This window comes from Rhopilema esculentum, chromosome 12 (assembly GCF_057945365.1).
Source record: "Rhopilema esculentum isolate cy_ngs chromosome 12, ASM5794536v1, whole genome shotgun sequence".
In the NCBI taxonomy this organism is placed as follows: Eukaryota; Metazoa; Cnidaria; class Scyphozoa; order Rhizostomeae; family Rhizostomatidae; genus Rhopilema; species Rhopilema esculentum.
In genome coordinates, this window is record NC_142826.1 from 8575188 (window position 1) to 8596656 (window position 21469).

General features: G+C 35.7%; 3 protein-coding genes across 3 annotated transcripts; 2 read left to right on the forward strand and 1 right to left on the reverse strand.

The window, feature by feature from the left end:
- The first annotated feature begins 68 nt into the window (after positions 1 to 68).
- On the forward strand, positions 69 to 3201 carry LOC135681537 (ubiquitin-conjugating enzyme E2 G2). The gene is made up of 7 exons (XM_065196060.1): positions 69 to 191; positions 481 to 516; positions 958 to 1003; positions 1120 to 1238; positions 1538 to 1678; positions 2009 to 2046; positions 2662 to 3201. The coding sequence occupies exons 1-7, from the start codon at positions 149 to 151 to the stop codon at positions 2737 to 2739; spliced, it is 501 nt and encodes a 166-aa protein (XP_065052132.1). The 5' UTR covers positions 69 to 148; the 3' UTR covers positions 2740 to 3201.
- A 2971-nt stretch (positions 3202 to 6172) lies between these two features.
- Positions 6173 to 10805, forward strand: LOC135681639 (cytokine-inducible SH2-containing protein). The gene has a single exon (XM_089111910.1). It carries the CDS (start codon positions 7524 to 7526, stop codon positions 8214 to 8216), a length of 693 nt encoding a protein of 230 aa, XP_088968036.1. The 5' UTR covers positions 6173 to 7523; the 3' UTR covers positions 8217 to 10805.
- LOC135681534 (fumarylacetoacetase) lies at positions 10523 to 20213 on the reverse strand. Its single transcript, XM_065196056.1, has 15 exons — positions 20054 to 20213; positions 19618 to 19728; positions 18980 to 19066; positions 18630 to 18664; positions 17341 to 17390; positions 16729 to 16819; positions 15399 to 15496; positions 15069 to 15121; positions 14747 to 14804; positions 14337 to 14378; positions 13873 to 14003; positions 13160 to 13235; positions 12857 to 12903; positions 12251 to 12352; positions 10523 to 10888 (listed from the first exon to the last, which is right to left on the reverse strand). The coding sequence occupies exons 1-15, from the start codon at positions 20132 to 20134 to the stop codon at positions 10697 to 10699; spliced, it is 1254 nt and encodes a 417-aa protein (XP_065052128.1). The 5' UTR covers positions 20135 to 20213; the 3' UTR covers positions 10523 to 10696.
- Between the last annotated feature and the right edge of the window lie 1256 nt (positions 20214 to 21469).

The following is a 21469-nucleotide window of genomic DNA, read 5'->3' on the forward strand; positions in this document are numbered from 1 at the left end:
AAACTGTTTGGGAATAAAAAAATTTGGAGGGAGGGTTGTACCTGTTACGACATCATTGCCTCGCTTTCAGACAAGAGAGCATAACAATTAATTATTTGCTGAAAAAAGCTTTGGTGGTTCGATGTGTTGATGCAGTTATCCCCTCGTAATGGCTGGCGCTGCCTTGAAAAGACTTATGGCAGAATATAAACGTAAGAATATTTTAAATGATTTGATTCGTAAAATTTTATTAGTAAGGTTTTCGGGCCAAATATATAGGCTATATAAGGGATGTTTTATTGCGTTGTTAGGCCTAGCAAGCACAATTTTTGCTGAAAGTTTCCTTCAAGATTTAGCTATAATTTTCCGATAGAAAAATTGCACGTCATACTCATTAAAATGGTTCCAGTATTTTTAAAAAACCTTCCTATTAGGTTGTTTTCCTGGAAAAGCTTGTACTATTTTCTCTCAACGATAATTAATGATGATATCTTGTTTTAGAGCTGACATTGAATGCACCTGATGGAATTCTCGCAGGTACGTTAAAATGTCATCTACGTTTACTTATTTAATCCTTCTAAATAATCGTTGTGTTGCAGTTGTGTTACTGTATCAATGTATATTTCATCAATCGTAAAATTTAATATCCTAATCTTGTAAGGAAGAAAATAGTGTGGTTAGGCTCTAATGCACTAGCGTACTCGTCAGTTCCCATTTTAGTATCAAATATAATCAAACACAAAAGAATAAATGTTGACCAAAAAACTATTAACTGAATAAATTTTTAATCATTAAAATGATACTCTTGCATACACTGAAACATAATTTGTAAATTGTCCAAAAACCTGTATCTGCCTTCTATTCACAGTTCAAGCAGTCATGTTTATATGCACCTGGTGATATTAAACATAAGATAACAGTGATTATATTTTTGATACTTAAAAAAATTATCAAGTATGTCCTTTCCTACTCTCCTAGGTCCACTGAATGAAGAAAATTTCTTTGAATGGGAAGCACTAGTAGAGTAAGTTTTGAAACCTTTTCTGTAGAATAAAATTGGCTTAATGGAGCTCAATTCATATTTTTCTTCAATTCAAAATAAATATTAGCAAAACAGCTAGTTTTTCTGTTTCTTTTCAGAGGTCCAGAAGGAACTCCATTTGATGGTGGTGTGTTTGTAACAAGACTCAATTTTCCTCACGACTATCCACTAAGCCCGCCAAAGATGCGATTTGTTAGTGAAATATTTCATCCCAACAGTAAGTTCTTCACAAAATGTCTTGCTTTTATTTGCCATCTAAAGTGTGAACATATTGGCTTATGATTGCATTAAAGGTAAAAATGAGGTTGCAATTTGTCCTGACCTTTTCTTTTACACAAAGAGATGGACAGCTCACTTAATGCATGGCACCAAGTATGCTGTAATAGACAAGTTAGCAGTGAACTTCATTGCTAATTTGCTATGTTTATGATGTAATTTGGTCATGACAAGATTGTCAAAGAATTTTAAAACTGTTGTACATTTTGTTGAAGTCACTTCTTTTCTGTCTATTTTCAGTTTATCCAGATGGAAGGGTCTGCATTTCAATCCTGCATGCACCTGGTGATGATCCTATGGGCTATGAATCCAGCACTGAAAGATGGAGTCCTGTACAATCAGTAGAAAAGATTTTACTATCAGTTGTAAGCATGCTAGCAGGTAATTAAAAATAGCCATTTAAAGGTTGAATTTGTGCATGAAACTGCTTATCATTACCAGGCCACCAAATTTTTACTGGAATTGTCCATCCCTGTCACCAGAGTTACCTTTTCGAGACCACAGGCCATATGCTGGAGACCACAGAAAGAGCTGCTGGTCTTCTACCTTCTTTTAACTGAAATTATCCACCTCTGCCTCATATATTTATATGTCTCGTAAATTTGAGAATGAGGAACAATAAAATTTATTGAGTAGAGAAGCAGATCTCATTCAATTAGGGAACATATACTTGCAGATATACTGTAAATACTTCTATTTTGCCTATTCTAGAACCCAATGATGAAAGTAGTGCTAATGTTGATGCTTCAGTAAGTATCATTTTAGTTTTATGTAAATGCCTCCAATGAAAACAGGGGGATGAATAATCCAAGAAAATTAATTTTAACTGGGAAATGAATGAGTTTGTCATGCATTTTTATTAATGTTTCTTGTTTCTTAAAATGTGCATTCTTGGACATTTGAATAGTGTTTTAACTTATTTTCACTTCTTGATAAGATATAATTTCTTTAAAATACATTTGTTAATTAAGCTTAAGGTACCAACAGCTAGTAGTTGACAGGGACCTGGGACTTGTTCCCTTAAATTGATATCCTACAAATAAATACCCTTTGAAAAAAGCAAACATTTCACAACATACTACTGAAAGCTTTTTCGTCTGACAATCCTCAGAGTATAAGCTTTTAGAAATGAAAGTTTTTGGTAGTATGTTGTGAAATGTTTGTTTTTTTTTCAAAGCCATTTTCAAGTTCTGTACCGGAAAAAAATTGTTAACAAATACCCTGTGAACCAAACCCTGGAAAATTTCGATATCAGGAGCAGAAACCTGTGACCACTTTCCCACTCAACCTGGAGTCTAGTATAGTTTTAAAATTCAATTAATCAATTACCCTGTGCACTAATAATTTTACTGGTCTTTTTGTAGAAAATTTGGCGTGAAAATAGAGAGAGATTCAATCAAATTGCTGACAGATGTGTTCGTAAATCACTTGGAATATCATGAGAAATCAGAAGGCTTTATAGCTAAATATCTGTTAATTATGTAAACCCTTGTGTTGTTTTACAATTAAGGACAAAGGCCAACACAGTAGCTGTCATATGTCCTGGTGAGCAATGAAGATATTGCCATGTCCTTGACGAGGCATCCATCTTTTTTATCACCATCAACACAGATGAAGTTGTCAAAGCAATGATAACTATAAATTTCGATTTGTTGAGCAAGTGGTATTCATAAAATTTGTCTTACTATTGTTCAGATTTTATCAATGAAAACAGTAATACATAAAAGTATTACTACTAGGTAGAACTAGGGTAGAATTGCCAAAAGAACTAGGGTAGAAAACAAATACAGTCATTTACTACATTCATTTTTGTTTGTTTGTAGAGTATCACAGTTTCCCTCATTTCAAATTATAGCATGTATTGACATAAATTTAAAGAAAAAGTTCCAATTGAAGTTACAAAACAGTTAGTTTTCCCTGTTGTTGGTCTGTTTTGAGTGGCACTGGAATTGTTGCTATATTCAACAAAACTTTTATTTACAATTTGAAAAAGACAATTTAAAACTCTTATTAAGTACCCCCTTTAAATCATGGTTTAGTGGAATTTGCAAACGTTTTTAGCAATGCTATGCTCTGGGAAGGGTCAGAACAGGAGGAGCACTAAGGGCATGTGCTGGCCTCAAACTTGTCCCCCCCCCTTTTCTAAAAAGACATCTCTTTAGAACGTTTGGAAAAATGTACCCTCAGGTTTCTAAATACTTCCGACGACCTTGGCTATAGCCCTCTGTTAATGAACCCTGGGAGGGGGGGTTACTCCCATTAAGGCCTGACAGGGGTCCAGTCCGTTTGAGGGTTTTACCAAATGGCTATCAAATGGCCCATTTTCGATAATAACTGAACTGCTCAGTTTAGCTTGCGATTTGTTATAGATAATGAACAAGATTTATCTTTCCCGAAACAATAACAATCAATTATGAAGAAATTTGTCAAAAAAGAACCAGGGGAGCACAAAAAAATGGATGCTACCAAGGAAATAGCTTCGGTTTTTAGGCAACCGTTTGAGGGGTTTTGTCAAAAGTACTACCATTTGAGGGTAATTTTCTAAAATTTTAGCGTTGGCCCTCTTTGATCCTGACCGGACCCCCTGTCAGGCCACATTGGGAGTACCCCCCTCGGGTATTGAACCCCTGTTTTGAAATTTTTAATCGGCGTTTTTTATAACAAGGGCAAAATCTAACGTTAACCGGCAGGAAATGTACAGATTTTCGTGCCTCAACGAAAAATAACATTACCACTTTGGTCAAATCTAAACAAGAACAATTTATCTTGAGTTTCCTCATTTAAAAAAACCAAAGGTACTGTGTTTGTTTTTAAGGGCTAAATACTTTCAAATAAAAAAGCCAAGAAAACTTGGTCTGCCTTAAATTACTAAAAACGTTCTGCAGTCCTTAAAACAAAAAGGTAGCCTATTTGGCTAAAATCTATTTTCAACATCAAACCAATGACAGCTGAGCAACAACTTCGCCCAAATTTCACACTGACATGCTATTCATAGCAAGAAGTCGTGCTATAAAAGCTTTCAATATGCCCATGATAAAAAAATTAAAGACAAGTCGTGAAGATATGTTCCAACTGCACCCTTTGATACTTCCATGGTATAACACCTGGGATTTTTTCGGGTGAAGCGAAGAAGGGTCAAGTATCTCTCAGCTGATCAAACTTGCTAGCAAACCTGTGAAATTGTACACCTTTTTATGAGTCACATTACAATAAGGATAACAGACAGGTGAACTGACAATTGTTGAAAATATTAAGAGCCGTCGCTTTTTCTCTTCTTGAGGGGGCTCACGCCTCTCCGAAAATAAAAAACTCTTTTTACAAAGAAAAATCTCATCTGTTCCTATTGTTCTAAAAAATAGTGCCCCTTCAATAATTCTTCCCTTTTGATGTCAGAGAAGCCGGATCATATATTGGGTTGGGGGGAGGGGAGTTGGTCTCTAGACAAATTGATGCCACGAGATTATATTTATACTTCAGCAAAAACGTTAGGGGGTTTCAGCCTCCCTGCCCCAACCCCTCGGCTCCTATGATAGGTCGTAACGGCAGAGCGTTGAGGAATAGAATACAACTTGCTTCTGCATTCAAATAATCCTCTTAATATTTCCAATCTATCAATTTATATACTCTGTTTCTATTTGATTGGTCCTGTTACACTCCGACGTACGTGTAGGGTTGGTTCCCATTGAACTGTTAGACTAATAACCCAACACAATTCAACGATTTCCCCCAGGCACGTAAATAATAGGGGGGCGTGGGGGGCGTAACGCCCCCCCAAAGTTTGGAAAATCCAGTTACAGTTGGAAAACGTAACGGTTGACTTGGAATTTTTTTCTTAAGACCAAACTTGTGAATTTTATATTTTAAGAAGTTTTTTTATTTTAAATATAAAAATTCTAAACATTAAAATTCACAGGCTGAAGCTGACCCATCCAATCGTTTTCTATTGTGAATCCCGTCTCCACTGGATCCAAATTGCACACTTGCCCCGTTTTCTTTTTCTTTTTTTCTGACGGGAGTTGAATCAAATTACGAACAGGCAAGGTGAACTTACGGATAAGAAACTTGAAACTTACAGTTTGGAATAATAATACCCGCATTGATCAGAAAATATTAGAGTGGGAATTTTTTTAAAAACTACGAGTAGTTAATTCAATAAAAGATTAAGAATCTTTCAGTACTAAAAATTCTCAACGCTTCTTATAAAAAACGAGTTTATGCTAAACTCCCCCTGTTATTTGTTAATGTCCTTGAGTCCTTATCATAAATTCATATGACAAAACTGCTGTGGAGCAAGAACACATTGCAAAAACTGCAGTAGAAGTATTTGATCAAAGAAGAGTATTTCATCTTTCGAATCAGGCATATGCACAAGTTTGTTCTCAAATCATCATTTCAATTGTAAAGAATGAAAAGGCATTTGGCCCTCTGAAAAGTTTAAAGGTAGTTTTCTTCGATCAAGAACGAAAATAAAAGGCCCAAATTCTTGGTGCTTCTATATCGTGAAAAAATGTATTTTAGATAAAATTGATCAATTGATCTGAAAGAATACTACTAATCATTAAGTATATCTAATACTGGTTTTGCTTAAATGTTGCTTTACTTCTTACAGTATGTTTAATGTTTGTTTCATGTTAATCAAAATTTAGAGATTTTAGGCTTTTATGCTTTAGGCTAATTATTGAGTAAAGATTTGGTAATTATAAAGAAAATAGAACTATGGTGCTCGGGCTATTTACAAATATCAATTTGGTAGGTACAACAGATCTACTGGTCGAATGAAAAATTTATCACTTGAAGTTGGAATTTTCATACTTCCACGCCCCCCCAAAATTAGCAACTTGTTTTCGTCCCTGATTTCCCCTTTTTAGTTGCAGTTATTAATGACTTCATTAACATTAGTGGTAACGTTAAGTTAAAGTTCCTCAACAACCTCATTGACGTGTGTGATAATAAAGTAGGGGGAAGGTCGTTGGGAGGAATGTGTTGTATGTTCATATAAAAAGGGTCTAGACGTGCGAACTTATGCTTTCACTCTAGTTTTTGTGCTTCTCTATATTTAAAACCAAAAAAGGAGATTATATGTTCCTTAAAACTAACCATAAGATAAAGTTTTTTGTTTCCTTTCGGGTTTTACAAGGTTGCAATCATATTATAATGTAAACACCTCAAAATATTTGATTTCGGATTTGGGTGATCAAAAATTTTAGTACAGTTGTCGTGACAGAGGATAGGCGTGACAGAAAAATCATGTTCTTAAGCAACGGCACCGTTGAGCGTGCCTTGTATTGTTCAAAATAATTATTCATTAAAAGCATTGTCAAGGCAAGCATAATAACTTGATGAATCAACGGGAAAAGACTAAGCAAAACAATGAGCACGACCATAGTAATTGAAAATGGATGTCATGGAACAAAAGGAGATATAGGGCTATTGATAAAGAAAACTGGCAAGCGGTTACATGCCCTGGACGACTGTAGAAAAACAACATGCTACCGAAATCTTTTTAGCTGCAGAACAGGGAATTTTCATCATGATTTTTCTTTTTATAACGTCAACAAACATTCGAACAAACAATATCAAATAGCAATCACAAGTTCAAAACAGCTTGCAGATGGTTGGAGAGATATCAATATAAGTATGTTTCATGGGAATTGTGGGTAACTCTGGAAGTCCACTAACGAGTAACGAGGTTCACCAAAAGAGCGGTCGAAGGCTAGAAGTCATTTACACAATACCATTGAAATGCACCTGTCTGAGGACAATCACCAGGAAGGGCAATAATAGCTCTTTTATCACGCGAAAAACAATCCATAAATCTCGTGATCAGCAAACAGCTGAGGGGAATTCACCTACAAAAGGACAACAGTCTAATTGCAACTGCATCTCCAAACGAAACATCCACAGAGAAGGCGTTTAAAATGACTGCTGGTTCTATGCTTTGAAGTTAACTGACAGGGAAGTTTGGAAAAGTGTCACTCAACGATAACCCTGGAAATCGACGTATAGACCAGTAATCAAGAAATCTGCCCGCCCAGGCTTGCCATCAATTAGCGGTAGATCTACAGCGATTTGCAGTTCTTGCACTGTAATGTGAATTTTTGTTTTTGATAAAAATACACAGACATCAACAGGAACTTGGAGCAAAGAATCAATTTTACGGTGCTAATATAAAACCGTATCTATTTATACGTTGAGAAAAGGGGAAGACCCGGATGATTTGCTCGAAATGGCGCAAGACAAAGCTACAAAATTCAGGACACAAGAAGCGATGGTTAGGATAAGAAAGCCTAGAGAATTCATCGTGGAAGTTTCGAGAAAAATCAAATGCTGCTTTACACAACAGCAAGAATCCAGTTTCAAGGCTCCTTCAACGAACGCAACCAAAAATAAATATAATAAAAAAGGATGTGCAGCACCGAGAGACAAAATGACGAATCTCCTTAACCAAGAAGAAGATTTGTTGAAATCCCCTTGTTTCTATTGGCCCGATGTCGACTCAAAGGAGAGCATCACGCTTCTTGAAAATGCTCGCGACGGTACATTCCTTGTACGCAAAAGTTCACATCCTGCCCACAAATACACATTAACCTACAACAGAAAGGGCAAAGTCGCAAGCGTCAGGTTGCAATACTGCAGCAAGACAGCGATGTATTGCCTCAATTTCTCCAACACGGATTTCCCCCGAAAGGCTTCAATACGCGAACTTATTGATGCGTTGGTGGGACAAAGTATTTCGATGAAATTGGAAAATGATCCAGCTGAAAAACATTCTTGCATGAAACTTGAGCATCCACTCTATAGAGTGACGTCACTGAAAGAGCAATGTAGGGCGAGGGTGATCACTAGTTTTTCAGCGGCTGAGAGGATAGAGTTGGTGGAAAACGAGCTTCCCATGGAATTGATCGAATACTTGAGATAGCATTGCGTCATACAGTGTTGCATCAGCCTTCTGTGGCAATCGAGAAAAGAAAACCAGATAATATTTTGGCAGCAAAACTGACTTTCGTGGCTGGCTGGGAGTATCAGAGCCAATTTGGAATGTTTACTTGCCTTTCCTTATATATTAGCTTATTGTTAAACTATATTTATTTTAGGAGTGTTTCAAACATTCTCAGATTATTGTTTATTCTTACTATCATTCACAATAGCTGATTAAAGTTACTAAATTAGTGACTAATTGTTAAAATTATTATTTGAGGTATTTTCTGTAATTGAAATAATAGTTTCTCGTAACACATATCGAAAAAACAAAAAGCTTGTATAAAAAACGCATCGATAGATGGTCTTGGGATGTTTAACATAAAATTAACACAACCTTCGATGAAATTAATAGAAATAGTATCTAGGTTATCTAATTTTTATCGCCTTACATGGATACGCAACAAAGATGTTGGAATATTAATATTTTGACATATTAACGTCGCGTCAAATTTTGTAACATGCAATACATTAAAAATATTCCTATGGAATAAGTTATGCAATGTTAATGTTGAGTTTTAAAATAAATAATATTGCCTAATAATATCTCCTCTTCAAATTTTGCCTTTTCCTATTGAGTTTTGGCTTCTTTGGAATATCTGCTGCCCCCAATGGATTGATCGATTTATAAAACTATAGCACCGATTTCGATAAAATCCTCATGGTGGGTACCTCTTTCTTACGAAATTAATACAGCAGTGATTGATAAAAAGATTGCGAATGAAGAGATGATTATGCACTAGAAGATGCTATATCCTGTGCTACCCTGGATTTCACTATAGTTCTGACAGGTGCAGATCACCCAGTCCAACAATAACAATAACTTTTTGAACAGGAAGAAAGTAAGAGCTATTGTATGGTGACATTCGACTATTTTAATAAGCACCCACTTTCGTTAAGCCCCCCTCGAGTAAGCCCGTTCTAAAAACGGTAGGTTACTGAAGGACAATTTATCTAATTTTGTGAGACTGGAGCGTCGTGTTACTGCATCAGAGTAACCCCAGTTTAAACCATGGGGTAGAGCCGAGATACAAACAGAAAGTTATAAATCCTGGTGATGAAAATCACATCGACGTACAGTTGAAGATCAGCAAGGAAAGGTGTTTGAAACGTAAGTCTTCCAAAGGAAATACTTTCTACGCTCCCTTCTACAAAAAATAAGTAACTTATCAAAATCAGTACTGAAGTTTCCTCGTTTTTCGTGGAAGTGAGAACACAAAGTTTATTAAAAGTTTTATAATTTATTGGGATAGCATAGAAACATTTGAATATAAAACTGGCTGCAATACAACTTTTCAGTGCAATTCAACATTAAATAAAAAAGTGAATCAGGAAATTTGCACAGAAGGGTACGAGCTGAAGACGTATTGCCATGCATTAAGTCGTCTTCTTTAGGTAGGATTTCTTCCAAAAAGAAGGTTTACTACCATTTCAATATTTGGTCACCTAAATTGATCGGCCAGTTCTGAAAGCGCCAGTACTGAGATTCCTATAGTGAGTTTTACACAAGGAAATAATTGAATACCAAAGTAAAACCACAGAATAGTGGTAAAGTTTCCCCAGAATCTTGGCTTCATAAGTGCGTAAACAAGCACACCTGGCTACGCTTTGAAACTTGGCACATGAATCGATTGTTTACTTTTGATGGTGCAATAAAAGTCATTAATAGGCTCTTTACGGAAAACCAAGAATAGGCCAACGTGACAAATCGCTCTGAACATTGTTCTTTGGTAATGGCAGACAAATTAAACCGCTAACCACTTATGCCTTTACCGGGTCAATGTTTCTTCTTGGGTAATCAAGTTAATTATTTGTAACTACACTTTTGTTTCAAAGTGCAAGGAAATTGATATTATTCAAAGTGTATTTTTCTTCGGTAATAGAAAATGCCAATATGACATAAAAAATAGGGAAACAATATTTTGCATTCGTATCTTAATATAACAGTAATAATCCCAATTCCTGTTGAAAAAAGAAATGTTTTTCAAAATAGGCGCTTCCACTTGATAATGTCACTTGGTGAATCAGTATAAATTGATTATATAAGAACACTAAGAAACAATCTTTGAAAACCATAAGTTTTTAGTACTCTAGTTTTTAGTTCTCTAATTTATAGAAAAAGGTGGTATTATCGACGCCCAACTTTCCCTGCAAAGATTGTATGGGGCATATGATACAAATGTGTTATCCAATCGAAGGGTATTGTAACTTTTAGCAAAAGATAAGTGCTTACAAGTAACAGACACATTGGACTAATTACAATGAGCACTGCATTCATAATAAATATTTTCACAGCCATACAGAATTTGTTACGCTTCAATCGATGACAAATCTGTACCGAGGTTAAAGAGACAAGATTTTGTTTATCTTAAGTTCAAACTAGGAGAAAAATGCACACGTTCTTCGTTGTAGTTTACCTTTTCAAGATAACGCAGGCTGGACCTTCCCAGTGCACTCTCCAAAGCCAACACGATACCCATCACCTTGAGCATATCCTGTCATTACAACCGTATCTCCATCTTGAAGGAACTTTCTTGTTTTGCCATTTCCAAGATCTAGAGTTTTGCTGCCCCTCCACGACAATTCAAGCAAAGAGCCGAAGGAGGTGGGGTCCTATAAAAACAAAAATGCATTCATTCAAAATTTTCAGAAGAAGCGACAAAACAAGAAATAGCAAATAAAGTTTATGAATATAAATGAAGATTACAAAGGTAGGGAAACTCAGAAGGTGTTATGCAAAATAACTTAGATTAGATAGGCCATCAGAAAAAACTAGAAGAAAATTTTAAACTTTTCAAAATTTTTGAAAATTTGTCCTTATAAGGTTGGATATCTTAGAAGAAATAACAATTAATATGCCTTACAGTTTTTTTCTAACGAAACAACCGAAAAGTCTTAAGAAATAACCGTTCTTTAGAAATATTGACCACAAATAACTTTTTCTCTGCAAAGACTCAAATGCTTTCATTACTATACGCTTATATTACACACCGAGGTCAGCCTTCCCTGCTATAAAAAGTTTTCATTTTAGGTCGCTTAATCTTTATATCGAAAAAATGTTTATACTTTTTATTAAATTTTTGATCAAACAACTTGCCATAGCCTATGGAGAAAACTTATTTTGAATTTGTTGCTTGTCTATTGTCTTAGAGATTTGACAACCGAAGTTTCCGACAAACCTAGATAAGTATCTGTGTGGGTTGGGCTTTAAAGGTTGAAGTCACTAATCCCTTGTAAATGAAGTAGAATAAAATTGGCTGTTTAAGAACCATTTTTTCATCGCCAACTGCATCTTAAATTCGATATCCAGAAACTGACTAAACGTCAGTACAACCCAACACCTATAACATTTGCATCGCTGGTAAAGCTCTTGAAGGAATTCATAATTCTTCAATTGACAAGTGTAATGAAGACAAGTAAATTACTGTGTGTTCTTATGAACGTTTATAGAGGGAGGGAGAGAGGGAGAGAGGGAGAGATGAGAGAGGGAGAGAGGGAGAGAGGGAGAGAGGGAGAGAGGGAGAGAGGGAGAGAGGGAGAGAGGGAGAGAGGGAGAGAGGGAGAGAGGGAGAGAGGGAGAGAGGGAGAGAGGGAGAGAGGGAGAGAGGGAGAGAGGGAGAGAGGGAGAGAGGGAGAGAGGGAGAGAGGGAGAGAGGGAGAGAGGGAGAGAGGGAGAGAGGGAGAGAGGGAGAGAGGGAGAGAGGGAGAGAGGGAGAGAGGGAGAGAGGGAGAGAGGGAGAGAGGGAGAGAGGGAGAGAGGGAGAGAGGGAGAGAGGGAGAGAGGGAGAGAGGGAGAGAGGGAGAGAGGGAGAGAGGGAGAGAGGGAGAGAGGGAGAGAGAGAGAGAGAGGGAGAGAGGGAGGGAGGGAGGGGATAGATATGGTTAAGAAATACAGGGTTCTGCATATCATAAACTGTTTTGCAACAGCTGGAACTCTGAGATGCAGATATAAACATTTTGAAAATAAAACCTCACCTCTCCGCTGATTGTTCCCGACGCCAAAAGATCCCCAGGACGAACATTGCAGCCCGTGACGGTATGGTGGGCCAATTGTTGTTTAGCAGTCCAGTACATATTCTAAAAGGACGAAAGCTTGATATATTCACGAACCAATGCCAGCTATGAAGTAACAAGCTCAATCGTAAAAAAATGATATCACAGAAATCGTATTGCATTAAAAAAATCAATATTGGCGTGGAGGTATGAAAATTAGAAGAAAAAAATGACACAAAGCAGTGATTTACCATAGTTATCAAAATTAACCAATTTGTAATCGTAAGACTCCTGGTGACAAATGGTCTCCATTTTGCATGGTAAATTATAAGAATACAATAAGCTATTGATAAATTATATGATTGCATGGAAAATCTCATTTCAACTGTTTGCTAACTAAAACAGCGATTAACAACACAGACGTTTTGCTCTCTGCCTGGCAATGCAAGGCTCTGGTTACAATATGCAATAACAACACTTTATACAAACAAATAACAACAAAAAGAAAAATTAGAAGCAAACATATAAATATGTGTAAATAGGGTTGTTGACATGTATCATTCCTAAATTGCGGAAAAATCTCCCTACCTGGAGATTTGATTTGCAAACAGTTGCTGGAGAAGACATATCATCTCCTAGGATAAAATAATACCAAAATAGCTTTACATGATTGTGGAAATAATTAAAGCATAATACATATGAGAAAGAAACCTTTGAAATTCTATGAAATGCATCAATGTTGGTTGTGGTTTGATGAGGTTGCACAAAACAACAAGCCTTCGGCCTTTAAAAACTGCACCCACTGTTTGATAACGACAGTCTTTAAACAATTTTTAAGAACATTCCATGTAACTCTGATCATATTATCTTAGACAATAAAAAACATCTTACCTTGTATTCCAACTTCGAGGTTTACGTTAAATGTATACGGATCGTCATGCTTAAGATAGTCAAAGGGTTCTGGATCCTAAATCAAAAAAGAAAACAATGATGGTATAGCAAAATAGGAAAAGTATTCAATTCAGGCATACCTTTGCAGGTCAGGAAAGAGGATGCCAAACAAGTAGTCTGAAAATGTTACCTTGGACTTAGATTTAAAAAGTTACTTTAACAATAACCAGATAGGTCAAAAACTCATAGAAACAACGTGAACTTTAGCCATGTACCTTACCCTTACTCGTAAATGTATACTTTGAGAGGTATGCAAGATACTATATTTTCAATGTACCATATGGACAAACGTTATATTTTCTTGAGAAGCCTGTCTAAAAAACAGCCTTTCGGATTGAGGCACCATGCTCTGTTGTCAGAAAACGAAACTTCTGTAACATTGCAATAAAGGTGACCAAACCTTGATTGAATTCTGACAGACTTATTGAACAATGAGTGTAGGTTGCCACGAGGCTTGCGTTGTGAACCCAAGGAAAACAGTGTGACTATCGAGAAATAATCCTTGCTTTCCCCTTTCCCATCTTTTGCCATGGTTTGTCAAACACACTTCGCTTTTACTAAAAACTTCATGCACTCGAGAATAGTTTTGAATACATTCATGAAAATGTTGAACACTTATATACTTTGTAAGATTTAATACTTTGAAAGAGTACCTGGGGAGCATTTTTGAGAGCAAAAGGAGCCAATGCATCCATGGTTACCACCCACGGTGAAACTGTAGTCGCGAAATTCTTGGCAGTAAATGGTCCAAGGGGTACATATTCCCATTTCTGTATATCGCGAGCTGTTCAAAAGTAAAACGTAACTACAAAATAACCAATAAAATAGTTCAGTGTGTCATTTACACAAAAAAATGGAAATTTATTACAAACTTTAAAGTGAAGATTGTTGAGTCTACATCAACCAGAAAGACAAATACAAAATACCTTTGATAGGCACTGACCCTTGGCTAAATTGAACTGGTTTAATTTGCGTCAGCAGCTAACCATGCTTTATAGCAAAGTATTTTAACACAAGACTGGTATTATTCTTGATTGTTTTTATGTATGATCAATCTTTACTACAAATCTTTCAAGGTTATTCTTAATTGGATTCTGAAAAATCAAATGATACATACCACTCCAATCATTCATCAACACCATTCCAAAAATATGCTCATCTGCCTGAAAACATGGGTACATGAACGTTATAATCGTTGCAGATATAATACGGGGAACACATGATAATATGGCAACTGGTAGTGCAATGTTTAATCATCACGCGACTGTATATTTGTTTACAAAACAGGACAACAAAAACATTTGATTGATACTGTTTGAACAGTTTCGAAATTTAATTTTAAAAAAGCTAAGCACAGAGCCATTGAAAGGTTGCAGTAATAATCTGAGAACCAATGAGGATATTTTAAAAATCTATTATTGATAGTGTGAAGATAGTGTGAAACGTGATTTGATAGATAGTGTGATGTAATGGAATGCGTATTCAAATCTAAACTCAACATAACATAACATAAAATAGTAATTGAACCTGCCTTTGAGGCCTTTATTGGTTCACCAAGACTGTTGCCTTTCCCAACGAAGAAAGCCTTGAAAAAAAGTATCAACATAAAATTACTAAAGGTGGTAAATGATTAATTCAGCTCAGTTTTGCTGGAATAGAGGGGATTATCATTAAAAAGGCTCAAAAATGTAGCTGGAGCACTACAACTTAACAAATACAAAGCATCTTTTCAAAACATAATCATAGATAGAAGCCAATCTAAAGCAAACAATTACTGCCTTTGATGATTTTGATGGCACTTATGAAAAGTATCAACATGGACAAATTCACAGCAACTTTATGACTGTACCATTTCCAGCTCAAAATCCATGATTTTGCATGGTCCAAAAGAAGGTGGCTTTGCTTGAAAGAAGAAAAATATATATTAGTACAAAATCACCTTTAAGATAATTACTTATGTCATTAAGATTAAATGGGCCCAGATGTGAAAGGAACATGCAAAGAAACACTTTTAACAATATACAAACTCTTTCAACACAATAAAAGCAATTAAAAACCAATACACCCAACTGAGGCAGGAAGATAGAGTTTTCCAACAAGTTTCAACACGTCTAATACATCTCAATTTATTACAACAGGAATTTACATAGCATCATAATACAAAGCAATAAGAACTCACTGTCATCTGCTCTTGACTGACCACAAGGTCTTCTAACAGGTGTGCCTGATATAACAACTGAGGAAGCTCTGCCGTGGTAACCAACAGGTAAATACAGCCTAAAAAATTTATCAAGACAAAAGTACTACTGTTACAGAATGAAATGACTGTTGTTGCCAGAGGTGGAAAAAAATTTTTTCTTTCTGGGAACCTAAGAATCTGGCTCAAAACTTTCTGCAAGATTTAGGGGGTAGACAAATAAACTTTATGTTTGTGCCTTTTTACTCTATACTTAGTTGATGTATAAAAGAGGGCAAACTTAATTCTAAGAAGTATGATACTTCTCATTTGAATGTTCAATTTGTTTTTATTTTAATGCTTAATTTGTTTTTTTTTCTCGAAGTATTTCTATAGAAGGTTAAATCAAATGCAAAAAATTGTCAGGCAATCAACTTCTTAACATAATCAGTGTCATTTAACATCGGAGATCTTGACTATTGTTCCAAAACAGTCATTCTCAACATATTAGATATGCCTTTACTTAATGCATAAATTAACATAAGAAAGAAATCAACTTTAGCTAGAAATTGATTCATTCAATCAATCATGATGGAAAACCAAAATCAAAAGGAAAATCCATGCAATAATCTCCAAACATAGTTTCAGAAGAGTCAGGGGCAAAATCATTTGAATTTTATGGTGCATTTTATGACTTAGCCTAATCTTTTGACAAGTGAGAAGCAATATGTGGTTAAAATGGAGTCCTAGCATGCAACAGATTAATGTAACCAAGCATATTAACTTATGATCAATGCTGCGCACACCATAGTGCCAGAAATATTTTCTGTGAAAGTAGATTCCAGTCCCTATATTAATCTGAGTCTTAGTCATGGTTTGTCTTAAAAGCTCAGCTGCTAAAAAAATTCTGATTGTGAGTGGTTGAGATTTCTGTGAGATGGTGAATGAAAAAAGGTGCACAAAGAATTTCTTTCCAATGGAAAGAGAGTAATTCCCACATTCCTTTGGCAGCTCAAATTTAGCTGCTCACAGGCGAACTGAAATAATATTTTCTGCTAATTTGACTAAACCTATGTCACCAGATTTTTATACTTACTTTAACACTTCAAAAATTTTCTGTGAAACTTTCTGCTAACATTTTCATCTCGAAAAATTTCTGGGAACTACGTTCCCAGGTTCCGATACTTTTTCCACCTCTGGTTGTTGCATTGAAATTTAAGAGATATTTTACCTATTTTTGGAATGAGAAGTAACTCAGACTAAGTCGATAAGCAAATGAACAAAAAAACCAGTCAACAAGCAAGAATCTGAAAACCAACAGAAATTTACTTACCAATTAGGCATTAGAGCATTGTCTTTCCCTCTAAACATGGTGCCAACATTAGTTGCATGTGGTCTTGAGGAGTAAAAATCAGTATAGTCACCTAAGATAAAGCAGAAACACCACAAAAGGTCAAGCACTACACAGCTTTCTTGAACGACTTGCAAAAAACCCTTTCCCATGCACGTAGCAGATGCAATTAAAGGGCTAAGTACAGATCTTGCCCAAATAGAATTGCTTCATTGAGTTAGAATTGCTCAAACAGAGCCTAAAATGGAATAAATGTTGCCTGATAAGCAGGGCTGCACCCCCTATATCTTCTACACCTATGCTTATCCCAGATCTTTATATGAGACGTCTTTATATCTGAGTTCTATCTATATAATGAAAAAGATAAAACACATATTGCATTTCAAAATCACCACAGTGATCACATTGAAAAAGATTTACAATATTGCTTAGATTAGGCCTTGATGCTACTTCGAGCAAAAAACATGATATAGCTATTATGACAATCACACAATTGGTTAGCTACTGATAAACTTGTATCTTGATCAAAAACAACTTTATAATTTAGTCTTGTAGCAAATTTCAATTATGTCATCATTAACATTAAATACTTACCAATTTCTGCAGGTAGATGCATTTGAACTGAGCTTTGTGGGACAAGGCACCTGGACAAAAAAATTGATTACATAAAGCTCAGTTGGAAATCATCTCTTCCATTAAGAACAGCACTTGTATCATACCTAGTCGTGAGCATTTTAGCAGGCGAGCAGTACATTGCTCCCCTCTGTAAAGTCAGGCGGGCCATTTTCAGTCTCTTGAAAATCATCAATAAAAGTATATATGAATAAACAATAGTCTTTAACAGCTAAGTTTACAAAACAAGATGGCGATACTCCAGCAGAAATAAAACAATAGTTTTGTATAGTCACAAATCAACAACATTCTCACTAACAAGATTTGAATAGAACCAAAATTAAATAAGTACAAATTAACATAAGTACAAACTAACATTCTTTTGAAAGCTGCCATTTTGATGTTAAAGTACTTGAAGGCTTGTTATTTCCAAGTCCGTTGTCACAGAAACATACACATATTTTATTAAATGAAACTAATGAATTAAGCTAGTACTGGAATTTTTAAGATTAAAAGATTTTGAGAGATGACAGTTTCGTACCGATCCTTAAAAAGCAACTTAAAGTCATGCTATATCTATCAGTGGGGGATCTCTTGTATACTTAATCAACATTATAGCCAGTTATAAGAAACCACAGCTGTTCATAAATTACTTGAAATTATTTAGCCCCAAGTTTGCACCAATCGAACTTCATCATCTTCTTTCCATCTATCTCCCCAGATTTTCTTCCAAGAGCAACCCCGTTGTCGTATTTTTCAAAAGTTCTTAGCTCAACAGTTGATCCTTTCTGGTTACTCACCATGTTGAAATGATTCAGGTTTCACGTGTTAGGAATATTATGAATACCCTGCAGGAAACCCTGTCAAATGACATTTAAATTGGCCTTCGAAATAGCATTATGGTGAAAATGAAACCATTTAAAGGATTCCCTTCCCTATTGCATTTAAAAATGCTTTGTTTGTTTCTCGCGTGACTTATTAAGTAGTTAGCCAGTTTACAGGAAAAGATGACTTCCTGAGAAATGAAAGGTGATTAATGTTATTTTGAATTCAAACATAGGGGGTCAAATTCCTATCATTTTTTTAGTTTTACTTCAAGAAGTGTCAAGAAATGAAAGGAAGACCAAGACTGGCAGTTAATGTGCTAACTGACATTGAGGCGAGCGATGAATAGCTAACCCCAAGGTGAGCATGGAGGCGTGTGCGGGCGATCACCTGCCTCAAACGGCCAGGTCTGTTGTATGCAATCATTATGCATAACGGATTCTCACCTGCTTCGAAGATCAGCATTATCTCTGAGATAGCCCTTTGAAAAAACATTGGATATTAAAAACAATTTTTGTGGTTTTTTAATGACATAGCTGAAGTGAAATTATCTCCATCTATAAGCAGATACTTGCTCTATGCCAAAAAGGAGTGCAAAATTTAAAAAGGCTTAAGACATTATCCCTCATTGTTTATTTAGCCATAATAGTCAATCAAATGCATAATAGTGCAAATAGATCTTCATTCTATTTTTATAAAAAGATTGCTATCATCTCTACAATGTCCATCCTCTCTAACTAGGTACAATTTCAAATAGAATACAAAACAATTTACTATCCCCAAAATTGTGGTTTACCTCATTAGCAGATAAAATCCTCTGCAACGTTTGTCTAGCCTCAGTCCAAGCAGCCTTTCCAAGCCCCATAAAAGCATTTAATGTTGGCTGAATTGAAAATGAAGAACAATCAATTTGGGTCAGCAATAGAGTAGCACCTCTAAATCTTATACAGCAGAAAACAGAGTAGTCACCAGATTAGAGTCATTTCATCAAAATCTTAGGTGTAACCAGTAAATAAAACAAAATGTGAAGCCTCATAAAATCTACTTTATCAGTTGTATTTTGAACCACATAAAAAATTTTTTTTCTTCTCTGCAAAATTGTATGGCATTCTCCTCAATAACAGTGACTGCTGTCAAAAAACCATTTTGCTAATCTGGAATTCGATTTGACATTTACAAAAACAGCACTATGTGTCATTGGTTAATGAACCCATCAAAGTTACATAAGATGGATCCTATGCTGAATTTCAGTCATATTATACGCTTTAGCTACCAATCTTTATAGAGCCTTTGGTGATTATGATATCATTTTTTCGTGTCTGTATTCTAGGCAATAATAATGAATCATTTCTTGTGTTTCTGCAAATTTAAAATATACATGGCTACTTCCTTTTTACAAAATTATTTATACAAAGGGCCATGCCACTAACAAACCTGATCAAAGACTGACTGATGATTTACTAGGGCAGGCCCAGAAAAAACATCTTTGATGACAGACAAGTCCAGAACCTGATCTCCAATTGCAACTCCAATTCTGTGTTTTGGCTACAAAAGTTCAAAACAACAATTAACTTGAGCAAATCATGGCTGACATAGCTGCATCTATTTTTAATATAGAAGCCACCAACAACTCATTTTGAATCACAAAAGAAAACAAACTTTCATCGAGATTTATCTAACAAAACAGCATGTATTACACTTAGTGCACTAAAGTAAAAGTATCTTGAGATAAAATCTGAGGAAAGATTTTACTTTCCTTGCCTGGAAAATGTTCTCCAAAAAGGTTAACTTAACAATGGCCTAAATGTCTTACGACTCGTGTAGTGCAAAACACAAAAATGCCAGGTACACTAGGCAGCATGGTACTCACATTGTCTTGCGTTGAAAATATGCCATATGGAAGGTTTTGGATTGGAAAGTGGCTATCAGCTGGCACGTTAATAAAAGACATTTTAACAGAAATAATTAGTTTCTGTTTAGCCTGCCAGCTCCACAACGTTCGATCTTTTAAGGTGACACGTGACTAAACATCCATGTGTCCAGCTCAGAGGCAGATCAACGCAGGGACGCAAGGAGGTAAATGTCGGGAAAACCTCCGGACACGCCCCCTAAAAAACATTCTGGGTTTCCTTCTTTGCAACTGGAGGAAGGTCAACATTTGTATCGTATGAACTATACTGTGAGTTCTCTTGAACAACACAATTTGGCTTTGAAGGCAACTTTGCTTCCTACTAAGATTTACAAATAGCATCCTTTCCTCTCTATGGCCATCTACTACACGTTAATATAAAGTATTTGTTTGCTTCCAACATATTGTTAGTAGCATTGTTAAACCTTAACAAATATGCACCACTAAGTCTAGAAAATCTAGTAAATCTATGAAATGATAAACTCCTTTATAGAAACCATTATATATCGAAAAGTAATGACGTTACGAAACAAATTTTAAAATACCTTTAATAAATGTAGAACCAGTGTATATTTAGAAAAAATAAAGAAAATAAAAAAATAATTATGCAAATTGTTTTCAACTCCCTTTCAAATCAACAAAAGCCACAGTGATTAATAAATTGCATTTTCCATGCAAAGTGAAATTATTGTCTTATCAGCGATCCACAAAAAGTTAAACAAAAGAAAGGAATAAAACGTAAGTTCAGTGGAGTGATATCTAAAGGCTATATCAAGCCATGTAGATGGTCATCAGAACAAAATTGTGTATTAATGTAAAGTAGGATTGGGTCCAGCCTCCCTTGATGGTAGTTGCTATGACGAAAGGAATTTTGAGAATGAAGTTTGACTGTAGTCTTGATTCAAATGTATTTTTATAGCTGTTGCCTTCATTTCCGAGAGTCTTTGGGGTGTAGCGATGAAAAAGTTTCCTAGCAGCTACACCCCCAGAACACTGACCCTGTCTCCCTTGACAGGGCCTTCACCTACAACCAGGCTTCGTCATTGGCTAAACGACGATTCCCGATCTGCTTCATCAGCAAACTTTGACACCCCAAGGTGCCCTTTCTGCCGGTCCTGCACCCGCCGCATCACGAAACTTCCGGCGCCTCTGTCAAGCTGTCACAAATGGAAAATAAAGATGAACGAAAACAGTTTAAAATAGATCACTTTGGGATTCTACTTCGTGCTCCGATTGGTGGGAACTTATAATTTGATTCTGCTATCGATAAAATCTATAAAAAAACAACCAACCTCTTAGTTCTCTTAAAATACTAGAAAAATGCATGGGTTACAGAGAAATAAAGAAACAGGTAAACAATTTTAAACAATATCATTT

Excerpts from the sequence above, each read along its gene's own strand:
- LOC135681639 (XM_089111910.1), top strand. The coding sequence starts at position 7,524 with ATGGCGCAAGACAAAGCTACAAAATTCAGGACACAAGAAGCGATGGTT.
- LOC135681537 (XM_065196060.1), top strand. The coding sequence starts at position 149 with ATGGCTGGCGCTGCCTTGAAAAGACTTATGGCAGAATATAAAC. Across the intron at positions 1,004-1,119 it reads GAATGGGAAGCACTAGTAGA|AGGTCCAGAAGGAACTCCAT; the intron begins GTAAGTTTTGAA and ends GTTTCTTTTCAG. Across the intron at positions 1,679-2,008 it reads AGTTGTAAGCATGCTAGCAG|AACCCAATGATGAAAGTAGT; the intron begins GTAATTAAAAAT and ends TGCCTATTCTAG.
- LOC135681534 (XM_065196056.1), bottom strand. The coding sequence starts at position 20,134 with ATGTCTTTTATTAACGTGCCAGCTGATAGCCACTTTCCAATCCAAAAC. Across the intron at positions 18,665-18,979 it reads GGATTTTATCTGCTAATGAG|GGCTATCTCAGAGATAATGC; the intron begins GTAAACCACAAT and ends GTTTTTTCAAAG. Across the intron at positions 17,391-18,629 it reads AATGCTGATCTTCGAAGCAG|GTGCCTTGTCCCACAAAGCT; the intron begins GTGAGAATCCGT and ends TTTTTTGTCCAG.